The sequence below is a fragment of the Canis lupus genome, chromosome 30, assembly GCF_003254725.2.
Source record: "Canis lupus dingo isolate Sandy chromosome 30, ASM325472v2, whole genome shotgun sequence".
Lineage (NCBI taxonomy): Eukaryota > Metazoa > Chordata > Mammalia > Carnivora > Canidae > Canis > Canis lupus.
Genome location: NC_064272.1, coordinates 17663085 through 17675935, shown reverse-complemented (window position 1 = coordinate 17675935; position 12851 = coordinate 17663085). Strand labels below are relative to the sequence as shown.

Below are 12851 nucleotides of genomic sequence, written 5' to 3'. Positions count from 1 at the left end.
AGTTATGTCCCCAAATTACTGAAAACTTGCTTAGGCCTCCTAGTTAAGTAGACTCAACATTTCTGTTTTCTCATCTGTAAAGTGTGAGGGTGGGACTGAGGCTAAGGATACTTTAAGATCTAACATGATACAGACTACAGCAAATAGCAGAAATATCATGGGCCTCTTTCAATGAAAGCCACTTCAGTCTCTCAGTACCAATAGGAGTTGTCCTCCCCAGTTGAGAACATCCTAGGATGGGGGGAAAAAGAGAGAGATAACAGCAATAAAGGGTCAGATAAGCATACTGAGATTTTGCATCTCCTGTATTACGGGGAGCTTGCACCAGGAGGCAGCAAAGGATGCAAGAAACAGCACTGGGCCAGAATGAGCTCTGCGCAGGCTGAAAGGCAAACTGCCCCCTTTACTAATGAAATTATACGGATGAGATTGGCCATCTGGAGGAGGATCCCAGAACAGGTAATCTGTCAACAGGAGGCAGAAGAGTATCTCAGAGCTCCTCATCATTTGTACTGTAATCTACACATCAGGAGCAGGGAGGCAGCCAACAACAGCCCAATAAAGGGCAAATGTTTAGAGCCAAAAGCTCTGGGTTAAGAGTGGCACTCAGGAGCCATCAGCCAGAGTTGGAATCCTGGTTCTGCCACATACTACCTGTGTGACTTGGGAAGTTACTAAATGCCTCTGACCATGTTTCATCATCTGTAAGGTAGGGATGAATAATAATTATACTTTAAGTGTTACAAGGGTCAAATGACTTATGTGCCAGACACTGTTCTAAGCACTTTACAAATTCTTATTAAATAAGTAAGAATTTGTCACTATGTCTCTGGCACTGCCGAGGGAGAAGACATCCTATTTGATAAACCCAAGCCACTGAGATCATCCAAATGCATTTTGTTTTGGCCCCATATCCACTAAGCAACTTCTAATTATAATTTGGCTCCCATTGCCAAGTTGTAATTCTTGTTTTATCTGTTTCCAATGAATCTGGCTAGTGGGTCAGCCCCAAATTGACATCTTTTATGTGCACTACAAGATTGAGTCTCTAGACCAGCAGAACTGGGGACCATGCTGAGCTATAGTTGCTTGAGGAAGTGCTGTCTTGGAGGTCAGCTGCTACTCCCTTGACTGACATTCTGTTGTCTACCTGCCATTACAACATGCGAGGGGCAGTGGCACTCTTTCTTATTTAAACCTCACTGGCTACCCACCCATCCGCTCATGGGGCTGCTCTTGATCTTCCAGAAAATACCATCCTAGAGAAGATACTGTCACCCAATCCCTGGTGGGCTTCTCCCCTCCTGAGTTCTGAAGGAGCACCCGATGAGGCAGTGAGGTTAAATAGAGATGAACAAGACAGTTTTCTATCTCAATTATTCCTCTGGTTTTATTGTATGAATTTCAGAATCTAGATTCTTCCAAATGACTGGTGTTTTTCCCTTTCTCCTTTCTTAAGCATTTCCTGGGAGTGATGCAGCCCTGCATTCTCCCCTTGGGCAATTCCAGTAGAAACCAGGACACAACCCTTGAGAGGAACAGTAACCATAACAGGATCCCTCCACAGCAACAGAAGGCCACTGCAAAGCACCGGCTTAACTGTGTGACGCAGGTGCCTCAATTCCTGCAGTGATTTCTTCTTTCTTTTCTTTCTTTCTCTTTCTCTTCTTTCTTTCTTTTCTTCTTTTTCTTCTTTCTTTCTTTTAAAGATTTTATTTATTCATGAGACACACAGATTTCTTTCTTTCTTTCTTTCTTTATCTCTCTCTCTCTCTCTCTTTCTTTCTTTCTTTCAAAGATTTTATTTATTTATTCATGAGACACACAGAGAAAGAGAGAGAGAGAGGCAGAGACACAGGCAGAGGGAGAAGCAGGCTCCCTCTGGGGAGCCTGATGCAGGACTTGATTCCAAGACTCTGGAATCATGACCTGAGCCAAAGACAGATGCTCAACCACTGAGCCACCCAGGTACCCCTCTTGCAGTGATTTCTGAGAGAGATTTAAACACATGAACTTAGAACTGAACACTGATATCATCACAGAAGGAATGAAGATGTAGCTGAGATGACAGACATGCTAATAGAATAAGGTATAGATGGTTCCCCTGGGAGGGAGGGTTAATTATTTATCTATTTATCTATTTATCTATCTATCTATCTATCTATCTATCTATCTATCTATCTATTTATTTATTTATGATAGTCACACACAGAGAGAGAGAGGCAGAGACACAGGCAGAGGGAGAAGCAGGCTCCATGCACTGGGAGCCCGACGTGGGACTCGATCCCGGGTCTCCAGGACCGCGCCCTGGGCCAAAGGCAGGCGCTAAACCGCTGCACCACCCAGGGATCCCAGGGAGGGTTAATTATTATTACAAATGTGTTTCAGTGAAATAAAGATGTAAGGATTCTTGCTAAAGCTTGTGGACTGTTTTTTTATTATTTTTTTATTTAAAAATTTTTAAGATTTATTTATTTTTAACAGAAAGAAAGAAAGAAAGAAAGAAAGAAAGAAAGAAAGAAAGAAAGAAAGAAAGAAAGAAAGAAAGAAAGACGGAGGGAGAGGGAAAGAGAATCCCAAATGGACTCCATACTGAGGCCGTACCCGACACGGGGCTTGATCTCACAACCCTGTGATCAGGACCTGAACTGAAACCCAGAGTTGGATGCTTAACCAACTGTGCCACCCAGACACCCCAGTATGGGCTGCTTTTTTAAATCACCTTTATTCTGTAGTGATCTAATAACTCTAATAATCCAAATTTACATTCCACTTGGAAAAAAAACCACATTCCATTAATGCACAAATATGCTGGTATATTCATGGAACCTTTCTTGTAGGATATAGTAGAAATGGGAGAGGACTTGATTAGGGTGAGAAACTTATAACTTTCATGACATATTCTTTGGTTATTGTTGCTCTGTTCCAATAAAAGTTTATTTACAGAAACAGGAGGCAAGATACAGTTTGCTGGCCCCTAATCTACCCCCATCTTGACTACCCATTTATGTTTTGTCCATCTATATATAACCAATTCAAATCACACCATCAAATATTATTTTGTTGCTATTGTTAAGAAAACTAGAAAAAGAGGAGAGATTGGGCTGAATGGCTTTAATTACTTTGTGGATGCAATGGTAAGTCACTCCTGCTTCATGGCTAGGCTGACAGACCTCTTAGTGGCAATCAAAATGGAATTGTGACTGTGAGGAAGACCAAGAAGTTCATGGATACTTTCTGATGATAAAATGTGATAAAATGCCAAATGTGAAAGCTCCTTAGAGTAAGGGCTATTATTTCATTGCTTAAGTTCTCAACACTCCTTTAGATTTCTTCTCTTTGGTTTCACAAACTCTTGTATTTTGTAGGATGGGTATTATTGGGGCATTTTATAGCTAAGATAAGAATTTACATTTTATAGCTGAGACACAGCAAAATAAGATTTGCTCAGAGAGATGAAGTCACTTGCATCAAGTCTTATAGCTACGTAATAGCTGAAGTCAATCTGGTATTGCAGTATTTAGCAGTAGTTACTGAGAAACTCAAAGGCTGCTGCCATGCATGCCAGTGTGTGCCTAGAGGTCACAGAGCCAGACAGGAAAGTTTCCCAGAGCTGAGGACTATTTTTTTTAAGATTTTATTTATTTACTCGGGAGAGAGAAAGCACTTGTGAGAGAGTATAAACAGGGGGAGTGGAGTGGCAGAGGGAGAGGGAGAAGCAGACCCCAACCCCTGCTAAGCAAGAAGCCTAACCATGTGGGACTCCATCCCAGAACCCTGGGATCATGATCGGAGCCAAAAGCAGACAATTAACTGACTGAGCCACCCCAAGAACTGAGGACTAACCTGCAAGATCGTAGAGTTCGGTGTCAGAGGCACTGGCCAAAGCTTCTTCCAGTTCTGGATCAAGGGTCACTTTTTCTTCTTTATGAGTTTCTACGGGCTTTTCTTTGGGGATGAAGACTCTCCCTTTAAATCAAAAGGAAAACAAAAACTATTTGTGTACTGCTGACCAGGGTAGGGTAAAAGTACTGACCAGACCACGCATCTCTGGCCACTAAGAGGCGAATCATTAAGCCATGGCACACCCATGGGATTCCTTCATTGCTGGAATGATGGCAGTATCAGTAATCCACTATTGGAGGGAAAGAGTGTCAGAAGAGGAATCCTGTGTTCTGCAGAGCTGAGATCTGAGGAGACTACAGTTCTTAAACAGAGAAGGAAATGGTGGTTTCTACCTCTCTACCATCAATCGCCCTTAGACCCGGGCAAGAGAGGTCCTGCCATGTGCCCCACACTTTACAGGGCTCACTCTGGTCCTACTCTCCTGCAATCTCCCTCCTCCCCATGTCAAGGGAGGAGTCATGGGGCCAAAGGGACATTCCTATCCAGAAACCAGGCCACCTGCTAGGCCATGTTCCAGGCATCTAAGACCATGGAATTCCCTGCTCAAAGAACTCAGAACTTGCTTCTAGGGCCTACATGACTCCCTGCCCCATGTTCATCCTCCTGAAGGCATGTCACACTGCTGGAGTGGGCACCCCCAGGCCAAGGGGAGGTCATTTGTGGGTTTATATGATGAAGCTCAGATATGTAGGGTGGGTGTCAAATATGTGTAAAGCCCTAGGATATAGGACAGACCCATATGCTAGCACGGAACTTTTGGAAGCCCAAGAACCCTGGGCTTCTAGGTCTATCTGTAGGAGGACAGAACATATTTTACCAGTTCATTAGCTTTTAAATACTTATAAAAGATGGCACATGGGCTTCTATTTGTGTTCTTGCCTCAGACCCTGTAAATATTGGAGGGAGATCATTCAAACAGCCCCAGGGGTTCTTGAGGGACAAACTAGTGCTCTCCCAGAGTTTTTCCCCTTAGATTGAGACTGTAGACCACTGGGATGCTATATCTGGGATCACTTGGAGTAGTGTAGTAACCTGTGGACACAGCTACCTCTCTAGAGCATACCAAAGGAAGTCAGATTTAAAAGGAGAAATCAGGATTGACATGCTTAGAAATTGTGGAGGTCTGTGAGCAGCAACGTGCTCTGTGCTTCCCATATGTGCATACCCTGCCATCATCTCCAGCCTCATCCTGTCAGTCAGATTCCATTTATTTTGCCCCTAACTCACTTCTGAATATGCTGATATCTGTGCCCTACCTCCTCAGCCCCAACCTCTGAACTAAAGATTACATTGCTGAGAGGATGGCATGTTATTTGCTCTTAATTTTTAGCTAGGAAAAAAAAAAAATTTTAGCTAGGTCAACGCACCCACATCTCACAGATTCAATGACTCATAGGGGAAACCCAGGACACTCCAGAGCTGCCATAGCAATACTGCAGACCTACTTACGCTCTTTTCCAATTCCTTCCAGCTTTTTTTTTTTTTTTTTTTTTCCTTCCAGCTTTTAACTCTTGATTTCTTCTCTGGAGCTGCTCTCACTTCTTGGCATAATCTTTGAAATTGGTCTCCTCCAATTTGATCTTTGGAATTCCCTAAATACTTGCCCTTCCTCTGCCTTCCTTTCTTTGTCACCTTGGGTAGAACAGAGAGCTGGCTCCAGCTTCAGCCAATGGAGACCAACACTGTTTCCAGGTCTCTCTGGCTAGCCAGCCCTTCTTCATTACCATTGGAATGGTAAGAGTCAAATCCAAAGTCAGTAATTCTCCTTTAGAATTCCTCTCCAAGAGATGTCCTTGGTTGCAGGGCTGCAGACTTCCTGACAGTTGACCAGATCTTCAAATGGCTGGATATGTAATCAGGGACCAGGCAGAGCTGGGCACCCTAGAGAGACACCACTGCTTGTAGGCAGTCTGGGGTATCCTGGCTACAAGGTCTCCACCACTGACCATCAGCCTGCTTCCTGCCTCAGCATCACAAAAGCTGCCACATTTCCCAGAAAGAAGGAAAATACACTGGAGAATGATGCAAAATACAAGGAGAATGGCCAGAAGACGGAATATGAGAGAAGAAAATAACCAATCAATAACATTTCAGATACTGGGGTTCAGCCTGGACTTATTTTTCATAGTATCTGCAGCCTGAAGCATTTTCTTTGTGGCTCAGATTCTATTGGCTCTAGAGTCAAAGAGGTTTCTACATTCCTCCCTCCTGGTAATGTTTAGGATTACCCTAAACACCATGTGCATAGGTGGCCCACAGCTGTCAAAATTTAGGACAACTGCCGCCGCACATCCATTCCACGTGGGGAGGGGGCAACCAAACAAGTTCTAAATGGGTAAAGCTACTGCAGAGAGTGAAACATGGCCCAGGAACCCAAGGGCCCAGAGCACACAGCCTTCAGAACGGAGGTTATACAACCCTTCCCCTGAGGCCTTTATGACAGCCTCCACTGCTTCCAGGTTACCCAATGGTCCTTCCAGGGGCCCTGCAGGCTCTACTCTGTTCCCTCCACTCTGTTTGGAAAACTTGCTCTCTGCTCATTTCGCCCAACTGTGTTGCTTTCCAACCCTCTCCAAAGCTACACTGGGCAACTGTGTACCCCTTTCGCATCCCCATTTACTACTCAAACTACTCCTGGACTCCTAACTCCCCTGTGAATCACCTGTAGATTAATGTGGATGGAGAGATCATTTACAACTGCTGCTCCTCAGACCTCTATCTGAGAAGAAACGATAGCTTTCCTCTTATTATTCTGTCACTACCCTAATATTGGATGTTAACTGGGATTTTGTTGAAGATTTGACATTGTAATTTTTCTTTCACAATGAAATTAATACGACAGCAGCTATGCTGCCATAGAAATAGCTCTGTATTTCTATGGCAATCCTTAGTTATTTGCCCAATTTGTCACTGTCTAACTTTCTTAATAAATTGATGTGATTAGTGGTGCACGATCCATCAAATGTGCATGATTCAGAGGAGAGCCAGATGTCAAGGAAGAGAAGGCAGCAGCACTCTGACTCGTGCCAACTGAGGAGTGGTGCTCCTACTACCTGTGGTCCCATACAGAAGCTCCCAGATGGCACTCATTCGAACCTGTATTTATCAAGTGCCTCCCCTGTGCCAGTTTCTATGCTGGGATGCAAGAGAGACACAGTCCCACTGTGAAGATCTCATCTAAGGTAGGAAACACACAAAACCCAGAGTAAATCAACAAAATGATGCACACAGTGCTTTGAAAGCAATAAATTAGTGTCATGGCAGAAAGAAGGGATCTATTTTAGAAGAGGGTCAGGGAAAGCCAGAGGCCCTGACATTTAAGCAAACTGAGACTTTTAGAATGTGAAAAATGGGGATGTGGGTCAGAAGAAAGAGATTATGAAAAGACCCTGGGATGGGAAAAGAATTTGGCAGGTTTGGAGAATTGAACACAGACAGTGTGGCTGAGGCTTGGCAAGGGAAAGAGGTACGGTGATCAGACAGGTGGGCAAGGTGAGCTCTCCCGAGTGATGAGGACCACAGTGAAGATGTGAGACTTTAATCATGGAAGAGACATGGTCTGATTTGCATTTTAAAAAGACTGTAGTTGCCATGAGGTTATTGATGATTCCATTAGTACCTGTGGGCCCCGAGTCCTTGGCTGTAGCTAAGGAAACCACACAGGCTGTTGGAGCCCGGGGTTGGGAGCTGAGGAGGAGGCTTTTCATTGCCTTGGTTCTGAGCTCAGTCCTGGCATGGAGGAACATCCCCTTGCTCCTCAGAGCCTCTCCAGGACTGTCACAGTGCTTCTCTCACCAAACCACAAGCTCCTTGAGGCCAAGGTAGGGTCCTATTGACTGTGGTGCCAGCACCTGTCACATGGTTCTGCACAGAATGGGTGCTTGGTAAATGCGGGATGAGGGAATGGTTGACTGCTCTCGTCTCTAAGTCTCTAAGGGTAACATCTTAGGCTAGAGTTCTGGTGCCACAGCAATCCCAGAAATGGAATAGAAAGGCCCTGAGGGACGTCTGCTGCTGGTAAAGCCCTAGGCTAAGAGAAACACACCAATATCCCTAGGGTCTTCTTTCAGGCATGACACTACCTCACACTGCCAAAATGTTCTTTGGGGCTTAAGATGTTTTTCATAGGACTAATTTGAGTGCCTCTACCCTCTAAGTATTCATTTAATTAGCTTATACATTCTGCTGTAATTTTTTTATTATTAAACTTTATTTATTTATTTATTTATTTTATTTTGGAGTTTTAGGACCATAGAGGACAGTACAGAGAGTTCCCATATACTCCTTGTCCCATGCTTACAACCCCCTCCCCCAGCAACATCCTACAGTGGAATGGTACTGTTTGTTATAACTGATGGACCTACACTGACTTCACTATTATCCAAAGTCCAGAATTTACATTAGGGTCCACTCTTGGTGGGACACATTCCATAGGTTTGGACAAATGTATACTGACATATCTCTACCAGCCATGATTCTTTTTAACCACAAATCCAGTTCTGGGCTTATTTCCCACTTTCAGGTCAGGTACCTTGCTAGACTCTCCCATGACAAGGTATGAGGAGTACCTTCGTCCCAGAATGTGACATCTGTGCCCCTTACCTTTCTTTTCTCCAGTGAAGGGCACAAAGTCTTCCCTGTCTTTCTGTTCCAAGGCCTCTTTCTCCAGGTACATGAGGAGGTGCTCGCGATCAAACGGGCCAGTGGCTGCTTTCTGGGTCTGGTCTTTCTGTCGGAATCCAGCTGGCAGCAGTGCGCTCTGATGAGACAGAGGTGTGAGCAGGAAGGAAGGTGTTTGTCTTACTGATTCTGTTTCTCCCCAACCCCGCCCTGCTGTATACTGGGGAGGCAAGGAGAAGGAGACCTGTGCAGAGGCAGAGGTGTACACTGAGAGCTGGGGTCTCTGGCATGTCTCCGAGGCCCTATTTGCTCTAACATCCTATGCTGAGAGGAAGGCTCCCAACGAGCACAGGCAGAGCACAGATGGCTAGAGCAGCCTCTGAGCCTTCTGCAGCTGCATTCCAGAATGTGGTAGCTAAAAGCCAGTCACCTTTCATGGCCTCCCTCCTCATAGATCACATTTAGGTTTGGTCAGGTCTGCACCTGAGGTGCTCCCAAGCAGCTATACAGAGACTAACAAGGAACCACCATTTCTGGCCTCTCTCCTAGGAGAACATCCAAGCATGTAAGCAGATATTAGGGTAGATGCGGATACCTACTTAAGCTTTAGTGATCCCTTCCTTAAGTTTCAAAAATAAAAACGTTTTAAAAAGTGGATAAAATAGGGACGCCTGGGTGGCTCAGTGGTTGAGCGTCTGCCTTTGGGCCCAGGGCAGGATCCTGGAGTCCCGGAATCGAGTCCCACGTTGGGCTCCCTACATGGAGCCTGCTCTCCCTCTGTCTGTGTCTCTGCCTCTCTCTTTCTGTGTCTCTCATGAATTTAAAAAAAAAAAAGTAGATAAAATATCCTAAGTGTCTGGCATATTGGATATCACATAAATAATTTTTAGTAATGTAATTATAAAAACTTTTTAGTAATATAAATATAAATGATTTTTATTTATAGTAAAATCACTATTTTGGATGCCTCTGATTCTAATTTTAAGGTAACACTATCAGTGCTAAAGAAAATACCTGCTAAACAAACACTGTAACAAACTTCTTTGCTTTTCAAGAACTCACAAAAATACTAGAATCTCCACTTAAATTTACATATTATTGTTATAATAATTCAAATCTGTTGTGAGATCACCAAATATTTCAAGTTATTTATGCATTTTTTAAAAAAATGAGATTAAAAAATCTGTCTTTAGGGTTTAAAGGCCTATTTTATTTTATTTTTTATTTATCTTCTTATTTATTTTTTAGATTTTTTTCCATTTATTCATGAGAGACAGAAAAAGAGAGAGGCAAAGACATAGGCAGAGGGAGAAGCAGGCTCCATGCAGGGAGCCCGATGTGGGACTTGATCCCGGGACTCCAGGATCACGCCCTGGGCCAAAGGCAGACCCTCAACCGCTGAGCCACCCAGGCGTCCCTAAAGGCCTGGTTTAAATACCATCTCCAATGTTTACTAGTAATGAGATCTTCTGTATGTCCCCTCATTTATGAAATGGGAATAATATAATTTACCCCAAGGGCTCTGTGCCCAGTGGAGTGTATGACCTCACAGAAGAAATCTGGTTTTTTTTTTTTCCCTTTTCCTCTTCCCCCTCTTCTTTCCTAAGTCAGACCAGTCCTTTCTCAAACAATGGAAAATCTTTTACCACTGACATTAAATTGGTCATTAATCATTACCATTATTAATGGTAGTAAATCATTACCATTGACATTAAATTAAAAAATACATTTACCATGTTAAATTATGGCTTATTATATATTATATTATATAGATGTGGCTGCTAAGGTTCTTTATGAATTTGTCAGAGTAAGTGAGCCAGAACCAATCAGGGGAAGGACACAGAATTTGTATTTGGAGTAAGGGATTTCTAAACTATTGTTTAAGGAGCAAGCCACACCATTTATCCCATACTACCATTAACCACTCGGCTTCAGTTCCAGGTCACTAACCTTGGGATCTAGGTCATCAAGAACATTTTCCAACTGTTTCAGTTCCTCTTCTGAGAGTTTGCCAAGCAGCTCATCTTCATCAATGTTCTTGTATTTCTCCAGCTCTTTTTGAAAAGGGAGTGCCATGGCTTCTTATTTGCCCTTCTCATGGGTCTTGAACATTTAAGCAGGCCAGCTTCCTGAGACCTCAGAATACTACCAAAAAGAAAGAAACACTGTTATCTTATTCTGCAACCAGGACTTATTAACAGGAGACCAGGCTCTGCTATCTGCCAATGGAGTCCTTATTGGACGAATAATTCAACGAAATGGTAAGATCACCTCCAATGGCAGAGCAAAACCCTGTTGACAGCTTAGAAGGTGTTTGCATATGCATTCTTTCACCTATTTAGGTCTTTACAAACAACCCAGAGAGGAAGCCTGGGTAGATACTAATATGCCACTTTACAGATAAAACTTTTAGGCAAAGGTGGCTGAGTGCCTTGCCCGAGGCTCCAGAGCTGGGATGTGCTAGGGTCTCCTGACTCCCAGCATAGTGGGTGCCTTTCCACCACACTACTCTGCCTCCTCCAGTTTTCCATAGAAAATAGTGAAAAACAATGAACTAATTGTAAGGCAGCTGTAAGAAGCACATTTGTGTCTTCAGGGAGAGAGTGATGTGAAGAATACAAAATGGGGTTCATTCAGGAAAGAGAGTTTGGAACGTCTGTGTGAGAAAGCGTTGTCCACTAACGCCCTGCAATTAATCCAAGATTCTAAAATCCTGACTATGTACTCTCCACGTTCCTCTTCTCTTTTTTTTCCCCCCTCATCTCCTGTTTTCTTTCTAGCCCCAATTCTTTTTTTTTTTTTTTAAGATTTTATTTATTCATGAGAGACACACAGAGAGAGAGGCAGAGACACAGGCAGAGGGAGAAGCAGAGACACAGGCAGAGAGAGGGAGAAGCAGGCTCCATGCAGGGAGCCCAATCACACCCTGGGCCAAAGGCAGATGCTCAATCGCTGAGCCCCAGGTGCCCCTCCTTTTTGTTTCCTTGGTCATGCTTTTTTCCTTTTCCTTTCCTTAGTCATGCTGCCTAGTTCGTTATACTTCCTTCATACCACCTCACTCCTAGACTTCCGCTCAAAATGAAATTCTTATGCAATCCCATCTTTCTTGCAGAGGATTTTCCATCTCTCCTCTAGAAAGATAATGTTGCAATTAGGAAATAGCAAGGTACTTAGCTGACTGTGTTTCTCCTTAGGCGGTACTAAACTCAATCAGATCTTTCAAGGCAATTAATATTTGTTGCATACCTACTATTTGCCAGGCACTCATCTAAAAGCAGTAATACAAAGATAAACAAGACGTGACTCCTTCTTCAAGAAGAGCACAGCTCACCGAGACACACAAGTAGAGAAAATACTACACGATAATGCTATAACAAAAGTAAAGTGTAAAATAGGTTTAAAAACATATGAGGAAGTAATCACTAGGTAAGGGGGAGGCTTGAGGGGAAACTAAAAAAGAGGTTCCCTTTGAGCCTTGAAGGAAGAGATCATAGGCAGATGTGGGTGGGGAAGGGTTATTCCAGGAAAAGGGAACAGCATAAACAAAGGCACAAAGATAAGAAGGTGTCTGATGGTGTGCTGGTGAATGGTTGGTATGCTACAGGGCGAGGAAAGAACTAAAGGCAAGAAAGGGACATGTGTGCAGCGCCTTCCCTATAAGCCCTGCCAAGGAACCTGCGCTTTATTCTCTTGGAGATAGGGAGCCACCACAAATTTTTAAAGCAGAAGAATCATCTGAGAAACACTGAGTTTTTACGTAAAGTAATTCAAGGGGCTCCTGGGTGGCTCAGCCAGTTAAGTGTCTGCCTTCAGCTCAGGTCATGATCCCAGTGTCCTGGGATCAAGCCCCAAGTCAGGATCCCTACTCCATGGAGAGCCCGTTTCTCCCTCTCCCTCTGCCAGTGCTGCCTGTCTCTTCCTCTGCTTGTGCTTGCTTGCTCTCTGTCAAATAAAATCTTTAAAAAAAAAAAAATAAATAATTCAAAATGTAAGAATGAAGAATGGGAAGAACGGTTTGGGAAGAGATCAGTTGAACATGAGCCACTGACGGGTTATTAGAATGTTGCTTCCCTCTCTTACTAATTCAACTGCTCACCACATTCACGTTTGTGGTTTTCTATTTGGCTGTCTTTTCCATGTATAACAACTCTCTTTCCCATTAGCCAGCTTTCTTTCAAGCTTCCATTGCTATTAGTACAGTAAAATGAACAAACAAAACTCTCCCCCCAAAACCATCCCATTATAGTCAGAGACCAATTAGATCATAGGCACTTTGTTTTGGTCTCAGATACCACTACTTTATCATGTGACCCTGGGCACAGATC

At 43.5% G+C, this 12851-nt stretch overlaps 1 protein-coding gene across 2 annotated transcripts in view; it reads right to left on the bottom strand.

Moving 5' to 3' along the window:
• The window catches only part of TMOD2 (tropomodulin 2), a 75718-nt gene that overhangs the window by 34601 nt on the left and 28266 nt on the right, over positions 1 to 12851 (bottom strand). For both annotated transcript variants that reach the window (XM_025472781.3, XM_025472782.3), the window contains exons 2-4: positions 10477 to 10671; positions 8509 to 8665; positions 3847 to 3969 (exon numbers count right to left, since the gene is read on the bottom strand). In XM_025472781.3, the coding sequence (XP_025328566.1) occupies positions 3847 to 3969; positions 8509 to 8665; positions 10477 to 10602 (406 nt within the window). In that variant the 5' untranslated portion in view covers positions 10603 to 10671. The remainder of the gene's footprint in view (positions 1 to 3846; positions 3970 to 8508; positions 8666 to 10476; positions 10672 to 12851) is intronic.